Here is a 22,938-nt window from a genome sequence, read left to right as displayed (position 1 = left end):
TGTTGTTTTAATAAAAGAGTTTAAGTTCGCAGCATAATCATTGTGACTTCTACAGTACATAGCTGACCAGATTAGGAAAAGCAAAAAGTTGACAATCAGTGGTTTTTATTCCTTGGTACAGTATTTAGTCAGCCACCAATTGTGCAAAGATGAGAGAGGCCTGTAAGTTTTATCATGGCTATACCTCAACTATGAAAGACAAAATGAGAAAAAACAAAATCCAGAAAAAAATCACATTGTCTGATTTTTAAAGAATTTAATTGCAAGTTATGGTGGAAAATAAGTATTTGGTCACCTACAAACAAGCAAGATTTCTGGCTCTCGCAGACCTGTAACTGCTTCTGTAAGATGCTCCTCTGTCCTCCACTCGTTACCTGCATTAATGGCACCTGTTTGAACTCGTTATCAGTATAAAAGACACCTGTCCACAACCTCAAACAGTCACACTCCACTACGGCCAAGACCAAAGAGCTGTCAAAGGACACCAGAAACAAAATTGTAGACCTGCTCCAGGCTGGGAAGACTGAATCTGCAATAATTAAGCAGCGAAGTGTGAAGAAATCAACTGTGGAAGCAATTAGAAGACATATAAGACCACTGATAATCTCCCTCAATGTGGGGCTCCACGCAAGATCTCACCCCGTGGGGTCAAAACGATCACAAGAACGGTGAGCAAAAGTCTCAGAACCACTCACCTACTGAATGACCTGCAGAGAGCTGGGACCAAAGTAACTAAGGCTACCATCAGTAACACACTACACCGCCAGGCCAGACGTGTCCCATGCTTAAGCCAGTACTTGTCCAGGCCTGTCTGAAGTTTGCTAGAGAGGATCGCTGTTGTTAGAATGTATTTAATATTACTTTCTACAGCAGGATCCTTTTCTGACCGGCGCAGGATGATCCAGAAGAGGATTGGGAGAATGCCAGATGAAACCAAAACAGAAAATTGGGGTAAAAACTCTACTTGTTGTGTTTGGAGGAGAAATAATGCTGAGTTGCTTTCAAAGAACACAATACCTACTGTGAAGCATGGGGGTGGTTTGCGGCTGTTTTTCTGCAAAGGGACCAAGACGACTGATCTGTGTAGAGGAAAGAATGGAGCCATGTATCGTGAGATTTTGGATGAAAACCTCTTTCCATCAGCAAGGGCATTGAAGATGAAACGTGGCTGGATCTTTCAGCATGACAATGATCCCAAACACACCGCCCGGGTAATGAAGGAGTGGCTTCATAAGAAGCATTTCAAGGTCCTGGAGTGGCCTAGCCAGTCTCCAGATCTCAACCCCATAGGATAAATCTTTGGAGGGAGTTGAAATTCTTTGGGCTGGGCAACACAAACATCACTGTTCTAGAGGAGATCTGCATGGAGGAATGGGCCAAAATACCAGCAACAGTGTGTGAAGACAGAAAACATTTGACCTCTGTCATTGCCAACAAAGGGTATATAACAAAGTATTGAGATGAACTTTTGTTATTGACCAAATACTTATTTTCCACAATAATTTGCAAAGTAATTCTTTAAAAACCAGACAATATGATTTCTCTGGATTTTTTTTCTTCTCATTTTGTCTCTCATAGTTGAGGTATAGCTATGATGAAAATTACAGGCCTCATCTTTTTAAGCAGGAGAACTTGCACAACTGGTGGCTGACTAAATACTGTTTTGCCCCACTGTAAGCAAGCTTGTGGGATCTCTTCCTGTCCCTTTGTTAAAGTGTAGTCCATATTCATTCTTTAGGAAGCCCTAAAATGAAACTCAGGACCCCACACCACCTTTGACAGGTAAAGGTGGTTTTAAAGCGTATATTTTTATTCCATTGTGGGAAACTCTGTGGATGAACTCTTATTTTTAGAACTTAGATTTTCAAATAAAGCATTGCAAAGTAAATATTATGTACAAGAGAGCAAATATATGGAGATGTCAGACAATGCATTCAGTGTGTGTGTGAGACTGCGCGTGCATGCCTCTCTGCCTGTCTAAGGATGTGGGTGTGTTTCCCTCTCAGACGCAGAGCAGGCCAAACACATGGTCTGCCTCCTCTTTGTAACCAGTGCTCTGAGCTCCCAGCTATGCCAAATATGCTGTCAAACTCCAGCTGACCAGCTACTTCGGTGGTCTGTGTCAAACACACACACACCTCTTATTGCAAACTTTCAGGTGTTGTAGATTGAATTTTGAATGGATAAGGATGACATTCAAGTCTACACTCAATTTTTTTAACATAAAAAAAAAAAAATAAAAAAAATAAAAAAACTGGACTCTTTCATTTACACAAGCATTCAAACCCTTAGATGTTGCTGTTGTCCTGTTTGCTTTCATAACGTGACTGGGGGCCACATGTGACAAGCTCAATTGATTACACATAGTTTAGAAAAGGGCGAATTGTGCGTATACAAACTCACCAGTTCACACTGCATATTAGGACACCTATGATAAAAAAATAGCCATAAATCAGGGTAAATGTACCAAACTACCAGCGTTTCGGCTAAAGTTGCCTCCCTAACCAAAGCGGTGAATGGTGAATAGGCGATTTTTCAAAAATCAGCTGTAGTGGTTTTTGACTTGGCCTGTTTCTCCTTTTTTGGTCTGATGGTAAATAACATGTTCTTCTATTTCAGCTGTATAAGGCTGATTGGCAAACAGCTTCTAAATTACATTCACCTTTTGGTATTTTGAAATATATCTTAACACTCAAAATATTAAATAATTTGAGATCTGAGATGGGAGGGAAAAAAATGTGAACTTTACAATGTAAAGACTTTCTGAAGTGACTGTACAGAGCAGCAGGACAGCTTCCTAATTTCTTTACTTCTTGCAAACAAAAAACTGAAAAAAATGTTTGTCATCTTGAAAAACTCGAGAAAGTTGGAAAGGTCTCAACCTAAACGCTTAAACATAAAAATAAATTAGAAAGGAATTAAAAGAAATTACAGCATCACTGCCAGCTGCTCTTGTTGCCATGGTTTCACCCACAACAACAGTGCAGAGCTGCTAGCCAGGCCAACAAGGATGTCACACAGGATGCTGGTGAGGACCACAGGAGGTGTCGAGCTCACACACGTTTTTGGAAGGAGTTGTGTTTCGGTCACACAAACACTACACACATGCATGTCATCACTGCGGTAGGGCAGCAAGACTTTGTACGCAGAGACTTCAGCAGATCCAACTTCCCAAACCCTTTCACAATCATCCTACTGTCTGTCAATGTGAACAGAGTCACTATCGATGTACGTACACACACACACACACACACACACACACACACACACACAGTGTGAAACTGATGACAACTGAATGAAGATAAAAGAGCTCAAGTTCAGATTTTCCTTGTCTGCCTGCGTTTGTTAAATAACTGCTTAAATAAGCAGTTATTTTGTTAACTCTGTTTTCTTGGGTCTTTTCACGTGTGCTATGAATAAATCTTTTTTTTCGGTACCGGTACTAGTTTTATTTTGTTGTATTTATCCGCGACACCTTAAAAGGCCGGTCTGTGAAAATATTGTCGGGCACAAACCGGTCCGTGGCGCAAAAAAGGTTGGGGACCGCTGATCTACACGCTTCTCACATCGCCTAGATTTAAAATCAATGTCACAACAATAAAAAGAAAAACATTGCAGAATCTCACAGAGTTGCGAAAGCATCATGAAGCATATGAATCAGAAAAAAAGTACAAATAGAACCAAAGTGTGAAATCCACAAGCTGCTTCAGAACACACAGTATGTGCCACAGATTGTACGTAATTGTTAGCCAACACTGCTCAAGATGCTGCAGGTTAACCTGCAGTCCAAAACAAAGAAAAACCACCCATTCAGCACATAAAAGCCTCTGATCCTTCCTGCTTTCTCTCTCAGTGTAAATACACTGTCAACAAGCAAACACACACTCATTACCCCCTACAAAGACAAACACAGCCTATGTCTGGTACCGTTGTTATTATGGACGCTCACATGCTGAAACACTCAGACAACTATTCCTGTGTGTGTGTGTGTGTGTGTGTGTGTGTGTGTGTGTGTGTGTGTGTGTGTGTGTGTGTGTGTGTGTGTGTTGTTGTTGTTTGCAGTGCTCTGTCTTTTCCTGCTGGTGGTGGAAGTGATTTGGAAAGAATGCAGTGGAAAGGGAGAGGCGTCGTGGCCGTTAAACCAGCGGGATTGGGCCTCAAATGAAAGCGCGGTGCTAACGAGGGCGGATGCTAATTCAAGGGCCTCCTGCTGTGGGGGTCTCTCTCACACACACACACACACACACACACACACACACACACACACACACACACACAGCATTCCTTTCTACAGAATTCACAATATACACACATAAACTGTATAACCGTACACTGTTTTCCTTTCTTTCTTTTTTTAGCAAAGAACTCATACTGGGATAGCAGAGTGTAAACTGTTCCCTTTCAGTCGATTCACTCGGTACAACACACAAGTATGGGATATAACGCCCTCGCGTGTCCTGGCTGAAGAAACCTTTATTCACGCCTTTAAAGCAGATGACGTGTGATGACACGGACGGCCCCGCCTGCCCATATAGCCACTGTCATCACAGTCATCCCTCAGTTCTTACGCTCTTCACTTCGCTGAGAACACCTCTGTTGAGTTGGGCTAGCTAGCTGCTGCTAGTTAGCTCCGTTGTCTGCTGACTTGAACTTAGCTTAACTGCCACTGTTTGTGCATTGCCATGGTTACCGGTCCGTTGGCATGCGTTGCCATGGTTACCGGTCTGTTGGCATGCATTTACATGCGTTGCCATGGTTATGACCCGTTGCCGTGGTTACCGGCCCGTTGCCATGCGTTTAAATGCGTTGCCATGGTTACGGCCCATTGCCCTGGTTACCGGCCCGTTGCCATGCGTTGCCCTGGTTACCGGCCCGTTGCCATGCGTTGCCCTGGTTACCGGCCCGTTGCCATGCGTTGCCCTGGTTACCGGCCCCTTGCCATGGTTACCGGCCCCTTGCCATGCGTTTACATGCGTTGCCATGGTTACCGACCCTCTCTCCTGATGGCCACATGCTGCCTGATGCTGCCTATTTTCCGAAGATCATGCCTGCATCTTATAGCTCAATGGAGTTTGAGTGTCTGAGCTTTTGCTCCCCTCCTTTTACATCTGAGGAGCAGAGGATGCAGCATTCTCTTTGTCCAGTGCATGTGCTACACACCTACATTGAGCGCACTCAGACTGTGTGTTTATGTGACCAGCTGTTTGTCTGCTTCGTTAATCCAAATAGAGGTAGAGCTCTGTCCAAACAGAGGCTGTCCCACTGGATTATAGAAGCTATCTCACTGGTGAGAGCTCATTCCACCAGGGGGATGGCAACCTCATGGGCTCTTTTTAAAGGGGTGCCTGTAGCTGATATTTGTATGGCAAGTAGTTGGGCATCACCACACACTTTTGTGCGGTTTTATTATATATATATATATACACATACATACATACATACATACATACACACACACACACAAGGAATGGGGACAAGGCAGAGCTGAGACGTGACAGCAGTGTTTGAGGACGATGTGACACACATCCACAGGCCCTGACATAAATTAATACACTGGAGGGAGCAGAGCTTATGCTATTTTAAATGTCATTTCTTATACAGGTTAACTACAACAGATAGATTAAGAGGTTTATGCAATTCATACTGACATGTAGGGATGCACTGAGTAATATCAGTGCTCGTCTTTCACTACATTCACAGTCTGGATAATTCTGAAAGATCATTGTGACAATAAAAACAGAACGTTTTGGCAAGATAACTGCCTTGTTTGCATGTAGGTGCTACCCAGCGTTGCAGACCACATCTACATGCTGTAGTCATGCAGCAGTTTTTTCCCCCTTTCACTTTGGGCCGTTTAACATTTATTCAATTATTCATAAAATCAGCCCCTGACTGTCACCAATAAGTTCTTGTTCTTTGGAACATCCCTACTGATTTGAGTCAGCATCTATGCCTAAAATCTAACATCAAACATGAAACAAAATAATTATAAAACATATGACCTACAATGTTAATTTTTAAGGTAAAAGCTGTGCTTAAAATCTATGTGTGAATGTATGAAATATTTTAGTTTTTCACTGGCAAGAAATAATATGAAAAGACTGAAGCTCACATGGTTTGTCTTGTTTTCCCAGACATGACTTAATCGTCGTCTTTTTTAGCCGAATTTTTCTTCTTGTCCAGGACTACAATTAATCCATGTCTGGGAAACTGGGTGATAGTGTTTGTCTGACTCTTAATACTTTCCCACTTCCACAGCTTGTTTCTGTTATTGCACCCAGGTGCATTGGTTCTAATTGGTAACGATGCAACAGTCTGACTCAATGTTTCACGTAGTTTGGAACAACAATGGAGCATTATGTTAATACGGACGAGTGGGATATGTGGGGCTTTGAATACAAACAGGTCACTGTGGTACTCAGACTCTGGTTTTTTTTAAAGGGACAGTCTGATTATTAGAAAAGTATACCAGACTATTACCAGCTTATCTTTTACACACGCTCAGAATAACTCCTGAGCGTTAGTTCGCCTGCTGGTACAAACATATTGCTCGATGTAGAAGCTAGCTATCTAACCTTAGCTTATTTGCTCACCTGTGCTAATTGTGCTGGCAAAATACTATCTGAACCACAGCATGTTTGCTTGGTTGTCCTCATTTCAAGTCTGTTTTTGAATACATGGTCTGAGTTCAAATCAGTGACTAACTCATTCTAAGTTACTGTTAGCTAGTGTTCCTTATTTCCACCGATAGGAACAGACAGACTGATATTAAGGGAACTCGCTCAGGAAACATGACATGACATTTAATTTACAGCGGGGAAAATAAGTATTTGACACATCAGCATTTTTATCAGTAAGGGGATTTCCAAGTGGACTATTGACACAACATTTCCACCAGATGTTGCCATCAAGCCAAATATTGAAGTCATACAATCAAATCAGAACATATAAGTATACAAGTTAAACCATAATAAATAAAGTGAAATGACACAGGGAATAAGTATTGAACACACTTTATTCAATACTTTGTAGAAAAGCCTTTGTTGGTGATTACAGCTTCTAGACGCCTCTTGTATGGATAGACCAGTCGTCTGCATTGCTCAGGAGTGATTCTGGCCCATTCTTCCACACAAACGGTCTTTAAATCTTGAAGGTTCCTTGGGCCTCTTTTATGAACCTTAATCTTCAGTTCTCTCCATAGATTTTCTATGGGATTTAGGTCAGGTGATTGACTGGGCCATTCAAGCAACTTGATTTTCTTTCTTTGAAACCACTTCATTGTTTCCTTGGCCTTGTGTTTGGGATCATTGTCTTGCTGAAATGTCCACCCTCTTTTCATTTTTAGCTTCCTGGTAGATGGCAGCAGATTTTTATCCAGAATGTCCCGGTACATCTCTCCATTCATCCTGCCTTCAATAATATGAAGTCTGCCAGTACCCCTTGCTGAAAAGCAGCCCCAAACCATGATGCTTCCACCCCCAAACTTGACTGTTGGTATGGTGTTCTTGGGGTGGTGAGCAGTGCCATTTCTTCTCCAAACATGGTGTGTAGAATGACTGCCAAAAAGTTCAATTTTGCTTTCATCTGACCATACTATAGTCGTCCAATAATCCACAGGCTTCTCCAAATGCTGTTGCGCAAATTGTAACCGAGCCTTGACATGCTTTTTGTTCAGCAATGGAGTCTTGCGTGGTGAGCGTGCATGGATGCCATGGCGGTTCAGTGCATTGCTTATAGTTTTCTTTGAAACAACAGTACCTGCTGATGCAAGGTCTTCCTGAAGTTCTGTCCGAGTGGTTCTTGGCTCTTGGAGAACCCTCCTGATTATTCTTTGGACTCCTCGGACAGGGATCTTGCGTGGAGCACCTGATCGTGGCAGGTTTATGGTGAACTGATGCACTTTCCATTTCCGGATAATGGCCCCCACAGTGCTCACAGGAACATTCAGCATTCTGGACATGCACCTATAACCATTCCCATCAAAATGCTTTTCAACGATAAGATTACGAAGATCTTGAGAGAGTTCTTTGCTTTTACCCATCATGAAGTCTTTCCTGTGTGCCTTCTGGGTAATGAGGAGCCTTTATAGGCCATCAATTAGGACTAAAGCAGCTGATATCAATTAGTACTGATAGGGGACAGGATTTCTCTATCAATACTGACAGATTTCAGGTGATCTCCTGGCTTTCTATGTCATTTTGCCCCTTGTTATCTCCATGTATTCAATACTTATTCCCTGTGTCATTTCACTTTATTTATTGTGGTTTAACTTGTATACTTATATGTTCTGATTTGTTTGTATGACGTCAATATTTGGCTTGATGGCAACATCTGGTGGAAATGTTGTGTCAATGGTCCACTTGGAAATCCCCTTACTGATAAAAATGCTGATGTGTCAAATACTTATTTTCCCCGCTGTATGCAAAAAAATTCTACCTGCATCACACAGAAATCACTCCACAGGTTGCAACTGAGAGTCAGGAAGGTCTATTATTACTAACAATGTCTGAATGATTTGTAATATAACTTAAAAACATCTAACATTTGAAAACTGTCACATTTAACTAGCTTAATAATTAATTATAGCTTTGAATGAACAATTACTTGATGTTTTACATCACTGACCCTGGCCCATAACCTGCTAATCAAACTTCTATAAAAAAAGTTCACAGTCAGAACAATTTTATTTTCATATTTTCAACAACAGTAATATACCTAACGTGCTGAACTACCCTCTGTTGTGTATGAGATAAATGCAGTAGTAGGATGCGAGGGGTGTATGCATTGGTGTCTGGGGTCTCACCTGTTGCTCTGTGATGAGCCCGGTGTGCGTGCACACGTTGTCATTGGTGTAGTGCAGAGGCAGGCTCTGACACAGCTGTCCGAGCAGCATGGCCACTTCCTTCATTGTCCGCCAGCAGCACACCAGCACCATCTGAGCCGTCACCCTATAGCCCTCACCACCTACAGCCAGCACATGCATGCAAGGTTTGGTTGTCTTATTAAGTAATGTGGCAAACTAAACCTCTGTATGCAGTCGAAACAGGAAGTCTCATACTGTGCTCAAATTCAATATTTCTGTTTGATTGTGTTACACATTAACACTATTCAGTTTCCATTATGACTGTGAAGTTGCACTTGTTGCACTTGCAGGGTCCAGACTGTGCATCGTGTAAAGTTACCACATGAAACACTTCCCTCACCAGGAGATCACAGGTACTGCACTTAAAGAGCCAAGATACCAGGGAAATGTTTACATTACCTGTGTCAAGTGATGGGGTCTGTGTGTGATCGTCCCCCTGCTGTGTCTCCAGCTCTCTTGCGCTGGTGAAGAAGTCGTTGGTGTCCCTGGGCTGAATCTCCTGCAGGATCTTCTGCAGCCCTGCTGAGGTCTCTGTCCAAAACACAAACAAGGCAAGCTGGAGTTTTTTCATCTGATTTCAGTGTCATTTTTGTGTTATGCATGTAACAGTTTCTCTATTTGTGTTCCAGGGTTCTTGTAATTTCAGCAACTGTTTTCCTGATGAATTCTACAGTGTAGACTTGTAGTTATACTGCACATAGAAGACCTGAGTCATTATCCATGGGGATGAGTCCTTCTGGAGAGGAGCTCTGGACTACAGGGGAGACCACGTCAGACATCCTGTAGCACACAGCAACCAGCTCTGACACCAGGAATCTCCACTGCTCAGTCTGACTCAAACTCCTAAACACACACACGCACGCACATATATACACATGTAATAATCCCATGATAAGAGATCGTGGCTAATTTGAATATTGTGTAGATGCAATTCTTGTTCTTACTCTGTGTTTAGATGCTGCAGGACAGCAGTGATGCAGTGAGCTCTGCCATAGAGAGGAAAGGAAGCAGCTGCCTGCAACAGAGATGCCTCTGCCCTCGACACCTCAGACTGCAGGCAGCGCAGCAAGAACTGAACCACTGAGGACAGAAAGCAGCACAGTTCAACATACGCTATATGCACATGAAATTCTGAGGCTGGTCTGCAAACGTGGATCTCACCTGCCAGAGTGTTGAGCTCCAAAATGAGCATATCAGAAGCCTGGGCTGGTATGGAAAGAGGCTGGTAATCGAGGCCTTGCTGCTGGGCGCAGTGCAGCAAAGACTGGCTCAGGTGTTGCTGGGGGAGCAGCAGGTTGAGGAGGTGGGCAGCTGTAACGCTGTCAAAAGGTTTGGTGCTTGTACTAAGGTCCAAAGCAGCCTGAAGAATGGAGCGCATCCTCTCGGGCACCTGGAAACAAAGAGACCAGAGATCAATGTCTGCACTAAACAAAAACAAGAATTACAAAAATCTAAGAAAAAAAAGTTTTTTGTTTTTGAAGTAACAGAAACTTTTATTTAGACGCGTGTCAGAACCTCAAGTCCAACAGCTGATGGTGGGAGCTGCTGTATTAACGACGAGGCGAGCTGTTTGACTTCCAGGAAATTGCTGGCGACACAGAAGAGGACGTTCTGAGCATATGTAGAGGTCACAACTTCACCGAGGGCGAAAACATCAGGCTCTGAGAAAACACAGGAGGGGACAGTCTGTGACAACAGGCAGAGTATGCAGCTGACGCAGCTGGAGCACCAGGCTGGCATCAAAATAAAGAGGCTGGCCAGCACCAGACAAGCTGCTGGTTCAGGCACATACATACATGCATTGTGCCAAGAATCACTGTTACTGCGTCCTTGAACACAGCTCTGGACTCCAAACTGTTGCAGCATATCAGAGCCCAACACCACCATCTTTCCGTTTTACCACCTGAAACAGTTTATTAAAAGTTGAGTCTCAGATGGCAGTTTAGCCATAAGGAACTTTAAGGGCCTCATTCTGGTTTTCATTCATTTCTCTCATTTACACTGTTAGAATGATGAACGCTCATGTTAAACATAGCCCAGGTTTTAATGCTGCATTTCGATGTCGCATTAACTCAGCCAGTTAATGCGAGACAAATCCAGCTGCTCATTAAAGCTTTCTGCTTTGATCAGAAAAGAAAACATTGGTCCATACACCTGAAAGCCCAGAAAACTCATTGTGAATTCTGTCTCGACTCTTCGGATGTATCCGTGTATGTCCGCGGTGCCGATGCTGCGCTGAGCGGACAGCTCCTGAAGCTTTTGAAGTGTCGAAATTTGGAAATTTCAACATCGCTTGAAAAAAACCTGCCAGCTAACAACATCCCTCTCACCGGCAGGCTAAGTGATTTTTAGCCAATTACAAGTTGAATCTGGTAGTTTGGGTTGTTAGATAAGATACCGTCATTAAGAAGCAGCACAACTAATGTGTCTATGCGAGCTAATTTGCGATGTGCACCGCTGGCCCGGCCATTTATTTTTTAATGCACCTTTCAGATTAATTCACTGTGTGTCGTGCCATCAGTTAACCCTTCGGGTGCCAGCTGTGGCACGAGTGCCCAGGGTTGCCAACCCCCGTCCTATACGGTCCTCTCAGCTCTAAGCACAGCACTAACTTTCTTTGTGTTTCTGTCTACAAAGGCGGCTCAGTTAGAGGGAGAGGAGTTAAAACAGCTGGTTTCAGATGAACAGAGAAGCTGTACCAAGGCCCAGTTAGAATAATATGGATTATTTTGAACTCTGAATCATGCAAAGCTACACTATTTGGGATCTTGAAATAAGGCCTCAAATCCTGATTAACATGCATGTAATCCTTGGAGTCTAATACAGCATATTTACACATCAGTGAAGTTTTAGTTCAGTGTAGTGAGCAATTTAGTCAAAACGGTGACTAGCGAGCAGCTGATGTACCAGTGCTGAAGCTAAAGAGCTGACCCAGCAGACCCAGCAGATGCAGAGACGTGAGGCATTTAGAAAAAGAGGCTCCAGGGAGCAAAACTTCCAGCAGCCTTTCACACAGCCAGCACAGGAACGCCTGCAACAAGACAAATAAATTCATCAGACAAAAATATCAACACTATTGGAAAAAAAACAAAAACAACTGAGTGTGTGGTTTACCTTGTACTGACGTAGAGTGTGTTGGTCTGTGTCTCCCTCGTCCTGGTCTCTCTTCTGGCTCAGTCTCTTCTGCAGCAGCTGAGTGCTGTCCTTCACCCTGCAGAGCAGCTGTGTAGCAGAACATTCAAAGTTTCATTAAGTGCCGATTTCAATGTTTTCCTCCACGTAAATCCACAGCCTGCTCTGCTCAGCAAAAGCATTTCCAAACATTAAAGACAGCCTCGGGTGTAAGGCTGCTAACCTTCTTTAGCAGGCTGACTGTTTGCTGTCTGATGCCTGGTGACTGGCTGTTGAGGTTGGGCAGGAGGAAGTGGCGGATCAGGTCCATTTCCTGTGAGGTCAGAACCTCTGTGCTGCGGTGGCTCTCACACACCAAGCCCAAAGCATCCATCCTCACCTGAACAGTGAGAGATGAATGCATAAGAACACTTGCAACACTTGCATCTGCTTTGAGGACACAGACAGACTTACCTGATCATGTTTGTGTATCAGAGCTTGTTGGAGCAGGGACAGCGGCACTAGTCCTCCCCACAGACCACCCTCTGTGGACGGTATGACTCCCTGGGCCCTGGCTGCCCGTAGGCACGTCATCAGAGCGCCTAGAGCTCCTCTGCTGCCAGCAGAACCTAATAAGAACAGCAAAATAGCAGAATAATATTATGGCTTATTATTTGGGACTGCAATAGAATATACTCTTTGACTGCATTCATAACAGTTTGTCAAGCTGAGAGACATTAATATGCATTTGAGAAATAAGGGTTGAGTGAAAACAGCTGCAGATGTAAAGGACATGCAAGTCTTTACCTGTGGGTGCCATGTCCTGCAGGGCCTGCACCATGTGTGCCAGACTGGAGGGGCTACAGCGTAGCAGCTTGGGGAGGAAGTAGTCCAGGATGTACGTTGTTTGGTCCAGCCTGGATTGGCACAACACATGCAGCAGAGGAGTTACCCACGTCTGGTGCCAGCACTCCATCCAAGCCTCCGCCTCTCCCGCTGCTGCACCAGCCTCTCTCGTCAGCTGTGCCTTGTGGCTGACAAACAGCCTTTCCAGTAGGTCGCTGGCATACGGAGCTAAGGTCTGGTCACCCATCAAACCCAGGAGACATGAAGGCAATTGGGGCTGGATGTTAAGCAGATACCCTGCCCCATAGAGCTCCACCAGGCAGCCTAAGGAGCCAAACTTACCCCTCATATGCCACTCAAGCCCTAGTAGATTATGAGTCAGGTCGGTGATGTACGGATCCTCGATGGGGTCAGAGACGGACGGGCTGGTGTGCTGATGGATGAGGAGGTGGTTGCGGAACAAGGACCGGGTTTGGTGGCGGACACCATCCAGCGGATGCTCCCAGTGGGAGTAGATGTGCTCCAGCAGGTGTCGCTGTAGGTCAGAGCCTCCACTCAGGGATTGCTGGAGGCTGGGAGGACACAACTGTGTCTGCCCCTGCAGGCAATCCAGGGCAGCCCCACTCCACAGAGTCAGGACCCGAGCCACCACCATGGCTGTACTCGACTCCTTTATACTATTGAAAGGAAAAAAAACAAAAGCAAAACTTAAAATAAAAGTTGTAAACTGCATCCCAGCACATTCCATTTCATCAGAATCTGGAAAAATATTCAGAATAGAAATTGGGTATCAGAGCAGAGCTACCTAACATCTAGATCCAGCAGTGTGTTTGGGACCAGCAGCAGCAGCTGTTCCCACTGTGGTCCTGGTAGGGCAGCCTTCCAGCTCAGCATAGCAAGGGCACCGTGACACAGATACAGAGAGACACCCGGTGGGCGTCCACCGCTGCACAGACCCTCACACCTCTGCTTGAGCCACTGAGGAGCCGAATCCAAATCCTGCACAGAGCTACGCAGCAAACTGCACACCTACACACAGCATAAAAGATCCCCTTTATAGCCAGAATCTATGATTTCATTATTTAATGCAGTTCACAAACATAAATAAACATTTTATTTTACTATAATTGCAATCTAAGTAAGTAAAGTTTATTTATTAAGCGCTTTACATAGACAGGCAGTCACAAAGCGCTGTAAACAAAGATTAAAATAAACAGAATGTTAAGTAACAAAACAGACAATATACACAATATAAAAGGTTCAATGTAAATACAATTATTTGAAGAAAAAAACAACCTAAAAAGCATTGATCAACAGAAAGCTTGTTTAAACAGTAAAGTTTTTAACTGCCTTTTAAAGGATTCCACAGAGTCAACCAAACGGAGCTGTGGTGGTAAACTGTTCCACAGCCTGAAAGGCTCTGTCCCCTCTCATCTTCAAACTCTGTGAGCGGAGACAGCGAGCAGCAGTGTCTTTTGTAAGAAGCTTGAATAAATAATCTGGGGCCCGGCCGTTTAGTGCTCTGTATGTTAAAATAAGAGTTTTAAAACGAATTCTAAAATCAATTGCAGGGCTCTAGACTAACTTTTTGACATGGGCGCACCGGTACGCCTAACTTTAAAAATTTAGGCGTACCGGCACAAAAGTTAGGCACACTCAAATTTTTCAACCGCATCGCTTAACACCGCAGTTTTACATGTGCACTTTCTTTTGGGGGGGGGGGGGGGGGTGTCCATACGGACAATATTCATTTCTAAATTATTAACAAACAAACTTGTGCTTAAAGTGCTTTGTCAATATTGTAGAAAATGTTAAACTTAATCATCATCTCGGCTCCTCTGACGACATGTTTGCTGCTGTCTGCTGCTGAAAGGCCGTGGGGAGAGGGGACACTTGGGCAGTGCATTTATCGCAGCATATAATGTGTTTCCTGGATACACTGTGCTTTTTCAGCATTCAAATATTGATGGCACCGTGTCAGAGCACTGGCTATGAATTTCAGACAGATCAGGCCTTAACTTAACAAAAAAGTTATCAATAGTTCTTTTCATCTTTTCTTATTACCCACAGCTACATCCACTTCTGTCAGGCCTAGGCTGCTCACTAGGGCTGAGTATCATCACTGATTTCTATAATCCATTCAATTCAGGTTCTCAAAGTCCTGATTCGATTCAATTTAGCCTCAGACAGTCAGAAATATTATAATTCTGATCATGTATCAGTACTGATACACATGAGACTTCATCAGAATTGTGAACATCACAGCAGATGCCTTTGTGTGAAAGTTACTGAGAATAAAACAGAAAAACATGAAGGAGATTTTCCTGGTCTGGCTTTTTATAGCAGATAACCTTAAAAATATTCTGCAATTTTGCATAATTTTAAGAAGTTTAAATGTCTTCAGTATTGAACAGCAGAAATTAGGCTTTCTTGTCTGAGGTCATTTAAGTGAAAAAAGAAAAAGACAGCGCTGTAAACAACGGTAGACTGGTGGGTAATAAGCGAATGAATTTTTTTTTTTTTTTTTTTTTCACACAGGTGCGACCAAATATTTATTTTTAGTCGCACCACTGAAAAGTTTGATCGCATTTGCGACCAAATTGGTCGCACTCTAGAGCCCTGAATTGGGTAAAGAATATAAAATTGAAGTAATGGGAGCACGCTTGCTAGAACGAGATAGTAGTCTGACTAATGCATTTTGTATAGATTGGAGGTGAGAAAGGGATGATTTGTCCAAGCTGGTAAACAGGACATTACAAGAATCTAAACGCGATGACACAAATGCATGAACAATTTTTCCTTAAATGAAAGAAACAGGAACAAGACAAAGACTTTACTGCAAGTCAAGGCCCAGAGAAGAATCAAATATTACTGCAAGATATCAAATATTTGACTTAGCAGAAGGACAGTAAGAAGCAAGAACCTGACTGATTTTGGTACTTCCTTCTGTAAGCAATAATGTTATACATTATTGCTTACAGAAGGAAAAACAACAACAACACAGAAATAACTCATTAATTTCAATGAAAAAACCTTATAAATAATTTGACAGTATTGAGGGACTACAGCAGCTCAATATAATTTTTATCTGAAAAAAGGTACTACTTAAGTTTAGATTTGTATATGAAGAAACACTACAATTGTAATTTATTAGTGTTATATGGTATACATAGAGTGATAAAAGTCCCTTTCACTCACCACTGATGCAACATCGTCTCCAGAGCCCATAACAGACCTGATCAATAACACCACAGCCATGCCAGCTGTGCTCTGGACAGACTGGATGAACTCCTCTAAAGACAGGAAGAAGAACAGAGTAGAGACAAATCAATGAAAAAAAAATGTATTCCATGTTTATAAATCAATTAAGCTTTACCTGCATAGCTACAGTGTGTGTGTGTGCGTCCATAAACTACAGCAGTGATGATGCCTTCACTGGTGTTGTGATAACTTTGTTCAGTAGAACAGAGGCTGCTTGAGCTAAATGTTAGAATCCTATGATGGTTTTTTTGCACACGCGGCCCTGAATACACACAAACATCAACAGTGTCACTTTCTCTCATTGTTCTGAATTGCACTACGAACACCCTCTCTATGTTAGTCCTTGCTGTGACTGAAATCAAGAAAGAAAACGCACTATTAAAGGTTCGCTTCAGCCTGTTTGCATCACAACTGAACTTGTTTCACGGTGTTACATCCTGGGAGGCTGTGGGAATGTGTGGGCGTGGTGTTGTCTTCTCCCTCTCCTCCTCCTTCGTTCTGGCCCCTCCCTCTGCCCCTGCCTTCTCCTTTAGGTCACACCTGCTGCTCATCTGCTCTCGTTACAACCAATTACCCTCAGGGGTGATATAAGCTGGAGAAGAGCAGTGTGGAAGAGGAGGGAGAGGTTTCTGGTGGATTTCCTCTGTGCTGGTCAGAGTGTGCTACTGGCTTAGGTGTGGAACAGCCGTCTGGTGTGTGGCTCTTTGTGAGTAGTGCTTAACTGAGCAGTGATTGCCCATGAGTGACTGCAGCCTTCATTAGTTTGTGTGGCCTGCCTGGATATTGTTTGCTAGCAGCGTTGCTGTCTCTTTCTGTTGAAGCCTTATTGTTGCTTCCTTTGTTGAAGTGGTCATTACCACTTTGGGTTGACCTCCCTGATTTCTCATTAAAGCAGCGGTGCTGTCTCCTTTTGTTGTTGCCATTTATATGATTATTGAGGTGTTTGCCTACAATAAAGATCTATTTTATATTAAATACCTCTGCCTGGTGTTCTTTTCATTCCACCTGGATCTAACTGTTACTGTCCCCCACCCTCATCGCCTAGCTTTTAAGTGGGGACGTAACACACGGATTGTTGGAAACAGTATTTGATTAGTTCATCAACCTGCCCAAAGTACTTTTCTGAGCCTGGATCCTGAGTTATACCAAATCCTGATAATATCACAGGGAACAGTTGCCACATTCAGGGTGGGAGAGGGGACAGGGTCACATGGACACCATAGTGTGTGTGGTCAAAGCTAGAAGGTAGAACTGGGATCTGTATCCTCCCTCCCACTGAAATCTACACCTGTGACACAAAATGAATACCTAAAATCTAAGTGAAAAGGTCTTGGATTCAGTGACTGATGAGGACAGCTGCCTGTTTTCCAGTGAGATGACGGTGGATCTGCATGTTTGCTTCCAGCTGTTTGTTCTCTGCTCGTCTTGTTAATTCCTAACTTTCTTACCATCAGTGAGGATGTGTATGTAGCAGCCCAAGAGGTCACCCAGTGTGTCCTGCAGCCTGCAGCAGTCCTGTTGGGCCTGTAAAACCACGCTGATCGTGTCCTGAGACCTCTGGACGACCAGCATGGAGGTCTTCACTGCAGCTAGACAGGACTGCATCAGCTGAGCCTGGGCAATGTGGCGTCCTACAAGACCACTGGGAAAACAGCAGAGGGCGACAGAGGCACACAATTTGATACAAATACAAGGCTGGTAAGATTTTCTCATGTATCAATGTTTACACAGAGGATATAAACCTACAAAATATTGAAATCAATGAGCACCAGCTAGAGTCCAATCAATGAAAGAGACTGGAAGTGTGATTTGAGGGATAAGAGCATGCCTCCATACCTGTTTTGATGAAGGTATTCACTCAGCGCCTTGTGAAGGAACTGCAAAACTACACAAGAGAAGAGGACTCAACGGGATGAGATTGAGACATTAGCTTTCCTCAAAAATACATGAAGTTAAAGCAGGTTAAAATAAGGTGGATACTAACCTTCCGGTAATAGTTTGTTAATGCAGCTCTCACCTGTAGATGTACAATTTTGCCGTGATTGGTACTTATTTATAGCACATGAACTGTTGTTTGATATTAGCAGTGATCACACAAAGAGCAAAAGTAACCACTAACCGAGAGGGAAGCCATCCAGACAGGCAGTGATGGAGTCGACGATGTGGGGATACCGGTCTGAATACGTGCTGGAAAGACAATCAGACAAGCAACCAGCCAAGCAGCTCACAGTCTGCTCCTGAAGCCAAGCTGGTACTGAACCCAAGGCACTGAGAAGTGCAACACAGACAAGTTATTTATCTGAGGGCCTCAGAATTGACGAGGAACAAACAGACACATAAGAGAAAAGATAAATCAGCTACTATGGCCTCTTTACATCTTCTCCCTTAAAACCACAAATAAACAGCTGCTCAGGCTCAGCTTGTCCACAAATGAATATAAAAGAAAATGAAGCATATGTCTACCTTGCAATGGCTCTTCGGAGGGGGTTCTTGGACTGCAGGGAGGTGTAGACCACAGCTAGCGTGTGTACACAAGCATCTAAAAGAACTCCGCCCATTTGCTCATCACTCAGTGCCTCCAGCTGGGACCCTGCCTGATGAAGTATGGAAAACAAACAAACATTAAAACCTGGAGAAGTGAAAACATTTATGATCTCATTTACAGTGGTACCTATCAAAGGGTGGGATGAATCGGGCAGCAAGTGAACAGCTGAGGTCTTGGAAGCAGGAAACATGGGACGTGTAAGTATCGGAGAGACCGACATACGCTGATCTCACACGTCTGTTCCACTTTACCACTTACTAGACCTAAACGATCTGCAGCTAACATCTTGCTTGGATATCTTAGTCTTAGTTGCATTGAATGCTCAAGCAGAGTAGAAAAGCACTATATAAGAACCAGTCCATTTATCACACTATTCATACCGTTCTATACCAGACAGACCTTTTTAACCAGCTGGATCTGCTGCACCGGCTCTGTCAGCTCCAAACAGGACTGCAGGGTTTGGGCAACCTGCCTGACTCCATCTTCTCCTCCATCAACCGAGAGGGATGCTGGGAAAAGGTCAAAATAAATATTATAAGACATGCGTAACATCCAATGAAGGGTACACACAGTGACTGCTCTACCTGCAATGTATGATGAGACTTATTTACTGTTATAATAACTTTTTAGGCACAGTTATTTGTACTTTTACTCCCTTACCTAACAGCTTGTGCAGTTTCTCCTCATCCAGCGCCACAGCCTCCACTTTGGAAGTCTTCTTTTTCACTACCATGGCTCTGCCTCTGTGTGAGGAGCAAACATACAAACATAATTTAGAAACAACCAAACAAAATAGGAGCTTATTTACTGCTTGAAATTCTTGCTGCTAGATGTTAGCCAACTACTGCTAGCTGCTCGAGACTGAATACACGTGCAAAATGAAAGGCAAGACCGATACAACAAACCCTCAAACAACAAAACAACAAACCGCGGCTTTACTAGAGCAGCTCTACACGCCCGCAAAATTAAATGTAAAAAGCATTTAACTCTGTTCAGCATGTGCTTTACTCACTTGAGCCCTTCAGCTTCAGCTGGTAGCTGTGAATAGTGTCAAGCAGCACTAAAACCTCTTACTTCCGAAACGTTTTTTCAGAATAAAACACCCATTAAATATCGTGCCCAATAAAACAAACAAAATAAAGCTTATATGTGACCTTTAGCAATATTTTTGTTTTAATTTAAATGTAAAAATCAAAATTTTGACTTTCAGACTCTGAATGTGTACTTTTATGTCAGCAAACTTTTACTTTGACACCAAACCTTTTGAGCTTTCTATGGTGTTGTCGCATGCCTGACGCTCATGGGGCCATGCCGCACATAGTAGACGTCACTTCCGACAAAATGTCTGAGCCCGCCCTCAGAAACTGAGCTACCCGAGAAGTGGCGCTCGGGATTTTTATTGGTGGATGACACACGTCAATCAAAGGCAGACGTTCCTTTCCGGCGCGGCTGAGCAACTCCTACCTAGTTTTTGATTGGACGTTTTTGATGAAGCCACACCTTTAAAAAAAACGCCAGCCCTTCGCCAACTTTGCCCGAGAAGCGCAATGAAAACCTCTGGGAAAGACAGAAATTCATCGTTTTAAGCCATGAATTAGCATTTTCTTCAGAGGAATAACAGCAGATAAAGAAGCGCTGGACTCGACATGACGTGAAGCTCCTCGTAAAGTGTCTTTACATTAATATTATTAAGGGTAAGTCGATGAAAATGGATGGTTTTAATTATTAGGAAATGAATTATCTATTTTAATAACGGTTTAGCAGCAATGTGCATTAACAGTCATGTCAAATTGATAATAACTTAAATAGACTAATGAATTTTGTTTATCAGCACTAATAAAACCATTTTTTGTAGGGAAATGAAGAAATGCTATTTATGTATTTAATTAATAGCTGTTTTAAAAAAAGATTATAAGTTTAACTTTTAATATTTGAAAGTCACCCCGCATTAACGTACTCACAAACCAAATGTTTAAAATATCCCTTAGAAAGTGTTCTACCACAGACATTGTTGCACCTCATCACCTCGGTTTTCTTGACTGCTACAAACTGTTTTGAGTCTCTTCAGAAATACTTGGGAAAGTAGATGGACTGTTAGTCGGGGAAACTGGGCAAGTCACAGCCGTCTTTACTCAGTCACAGGATGAGCTTTCTGACAAATCAAACAGCTACTCTGTGAGAAAACATGCTGTTTGGCTTTAGGTTTTGGGGTTCATGTGCTCAAAGTAACAGTATGTTTTTATTTCTCATCTTGAAAAGTTGTTTTAAAAACCTTGTGCAACAACTACCATATGTAATAATTGTTGATTGTTTAATAATAGTAATAATTGTTTGGTAAAATAACACAAACCTGAAACTAAACTCAGAACTGTTGAGGCTCAATTTGGGGCTCAAGTTGTTTTGATGAGAGTATACAGGATGAACCCCTTTTTTAATAATTTACAAAATCTTTTTTTTTATAATATTTTCAAACGAAGGAAGAAAATAAGAAAGAAATTCCTAGTCCAAGACAGAAATTAGGAATGTTTGAAAGAAGAAGGTTAGAGCTCAGACAGCTGTAGTGAAATGTGTGAGGTGCAACAAACTAGCACATGATGCTGACATTTAAGGGATGGCATAAGGGGATCAGTTTGGTTAGTCAGATACGGGTGGTGTTAATGAGTAAACATGGTCATTTATTTGACTTTGGTTTTTAATAAGAGGAAAAATACCTCAATATTCAAATAGGTTAGTGTTCGTGATAATATTGGACGTATTTGAACTCTATTTGAATAATGTAACTGTCTGCAGCTCTGCTTTAAATTAGCATGACATATATTCCCTGGTGACTTTGTTAGGTACACCTGTTTGATATCTAATCAGCTAATCAAATGGCAGTAAATCGGTATATTTAGGCATGTAGACATGGTCAAGATAGCCTGCTGAAGTTCAATGGTGATTCAAATGAGGCATGAGCTCATGTCAAAGGTCAGAGGAAAAGACCAGACTGCTCTGAGCTGATATTAGGGCAACCGTAACTCTAATAACCGCTCGTTACAACCAGGGTGTGCAGAAGAGCATCTCCGAATCCACAACACATCCAGCCTTGAATGTTACAGCAGTGGAAGACTACTAAGGGTGCCACTTGTATCAGATTATCAGACAGGAAACAGAGGCTGTAATGAAAATGGATCACCAGAACTGGAAAATAGAAAGAAAAAAAAACATTGTCTGGTCTGAATACGTTTGGGGATTTTCTTACCGATTATTGAGCATGCATCAACACATTGTCTGGTCTGATTTGTTTCAATTTCCACTGCAGCAGGGTTAGAATTTGTTATAACAAGCATGAAAACTTGGATCCACCCTGCCTTGTAGCAACTGTTCAGGCTGGTGCTGGTGGTGTATTGGTCTGGAGGACATTTTGACCACAGTGTGCATATCTCCTGATGGCTACTTCCAGCAGGATAACGCACCAATGTCACGAATCTCAAATCATCTCTAACTGAGAAGTGAGGTAGCTCACTGCACTGAAATAGTGTCCACAGTCAAGAGAGCTCCTTTAGGAAGAGGTGGAAAGAACAGGAGGTTGACATCATAGATGTGCAACCAACAAATCTGCAGCAGCTGTGTAATGCTGGGGCTTGATTCAAACACTTTGTAGAATCTATGCAATAAGGCGGTTGTGATGGGAACAGGTGGTCCAAGCCAACAAGCAAGATGTAGATGTAAGTGACGTATCAGTGTATATACCTCTGAAACGTGTTACGCTCAGCTGATAAGTTTTTTAAACAGTCAAAAGATTTTATTCCATCAGAGTCAATTTGATGTCCTGTAAACCTTTATTTATAAAAACAGAATAACTTCATCAGCACACCACATCCAAATGAGTCCCGATTGTGTCTGTGTGTGCTGATTCTGACTTTGACCAACAGGAAGTCTGAGAGAAAGATTGCAAAAGAAAACACTGGGAGCCGGGCTTTAGGGGTCATTTTTGCTTTAAGATCATGTGTGCTCCAATATCGCAAATAATGACTAATATTCTAATAGGATGTTGTTTATTTACCTTCAATATGTAACCAGCTGAAGGGTGGTGTTGTAGCTAAACAGAAACATTTTGAATATTACAACTGCTATAAAAACACCAAGTGTCAAATTCCAGCATATTTAATGAGATAGCAGCGGATAAATGTGTGATACGTGAAATGTAAATTTAGAATACAAAGCATTTCTTAACGTTTATAGCTTTGTCATATTAAACTCCATCCCCTCAGTCCCTCGTGCTGTTTTGTTTTGTGGAGTGAGACTCGTTTTATTCCTTTCCCCTCGTCAG

The 22,938-nt window shown here is 42.7% G+C and overlaps 2 protein-coding genes across 2 annotated transcripts in view; one reads left to right on the top strand and one right to left on the bottom strand.

Annotated features, from left to right (window-relative positions):
- The window catches only part of thada (THADA armadillo repeat containing), a 124,112-nt gene extending 104,416 nt beyond the window's left edge, over positions 1 to 19,696 (bottom strand). The window contains exons 1-21 of the mRNA XM_085478395.1: positions 19,639 to 19,696; positions 19,287 to 19,369; positions 19,026 to 19,135; positions 18,545 to 18,675; positions 18,201 to 18,349; positions 18,066 to 18,098; positions 17,918 to 17,966; positions 17,530 to 17,723; positions 16,019 to 16,113; positions 13,626 to 13,849; positions 12,782 to 13,497; positions 12,449 to 12,603; positions 12,219 to 12,374; positions 11,978 to 12,085; positions 11,771 to 11,894; positions 10,379 to 10,524; positions 10,025 to 10,253; positions 9,808 to 9,943; positions 9,570 to 9,706; positions 9,263 to 9,394; positions 8,804 to 8,964 (exon numbers count right to left, since the gene is read on the bottom strand). Coding sequence (XP_085334521.1) covers positions 8,804 to 8,964; positions 9,263 to 9,394; positions 9,570 to 9,706; positions 9,808 to 9,943; positions 10,025 to 10,253; positions 10,379 to 10,524; positions 11,771 to 11,894; positions 11,978 to 12,085; positions 12,219 to 12,374; positions 12,449 to 12,603; positions 12,782 to 13,497; positions 13,626 to 13,849; positions 16,019 to 16,113; positions 17,530 to 17,723; positions 17,918 to 17,966; positions 18,066 to 18,098; positions 18,201 to 18,349; positions 18,545 to 18,675; positions 19,026 to 19,135; positions 19,287 to 19,359 — 3,258 coding nt within the window. The 5' untranslated portion in view covers positions 19,360 to 19,369; positions 19,639 to 19,696. The remainder of the gene's footprint in view (positions 1 to 8,803; positions 8,965 to 9,262; positions 9,395 to 9,569; positions 9,707 to 9,807; positions 9,944 to 10,024; positions 10,254 to 10,378; positions 10,525 to 11,770; positions 11,895 to 11,977; positions 12,086 to 12,218; positions 12,375 to 12,448; positions 12,604 to 12,781; positions 13,498 to 13,625; positions 13,850 to 16,018; positions 16,114 to 17,529; positions 17,724 to 17,917; positions 17,967 to 18,065; positions 18,099 to 18,200; positions 18,350 to 18,544; positions 18,676 to 19,025; positions 19,136 to 19,286; positions 19,370 to 19,638) is intronic.
- Positions 19,697 to 20,059: 363 nt separating this feature from the next.
- plekhh2 (pleckstrin homology domain containing, family H (with MyTH4 domain) member 2) overlaps positions 20,060 to 22,938 on the top strand; it is a 40,250-nt gene continuing 37,371 nt past the window's right edge. The window contains exon 1 of the mRNA XM_085478394.1: positions 20,060 to 20,320. The gene's annotated coding sequence lies outside the window, so the exon portion shown is untranslated. The remainder of the gene's footprint in view (positions 20,321 to 22,938) is intronic.

The sequence above is a fragment of the Copadichromis virginalis genome, linkage group LG13 (genome assembly GCF_057382275.1).
Source record: "Copadichromis virginalis isolate Kocher_CV1m ecotype Utaka linkage group LG13, C_Virginalis_male_GT1.1, whole genome shotgun sequence".
NCBI classification, from domain to species: Eukaryota; Metazoa; Chordata; class Actinopteri; order Cichliformes; family Cichlidae; genus Copadichromis; species Copadichromis virginalis.
This window is presented reverse-complemented; position numbering and strand designations above follow the sequence as displayed.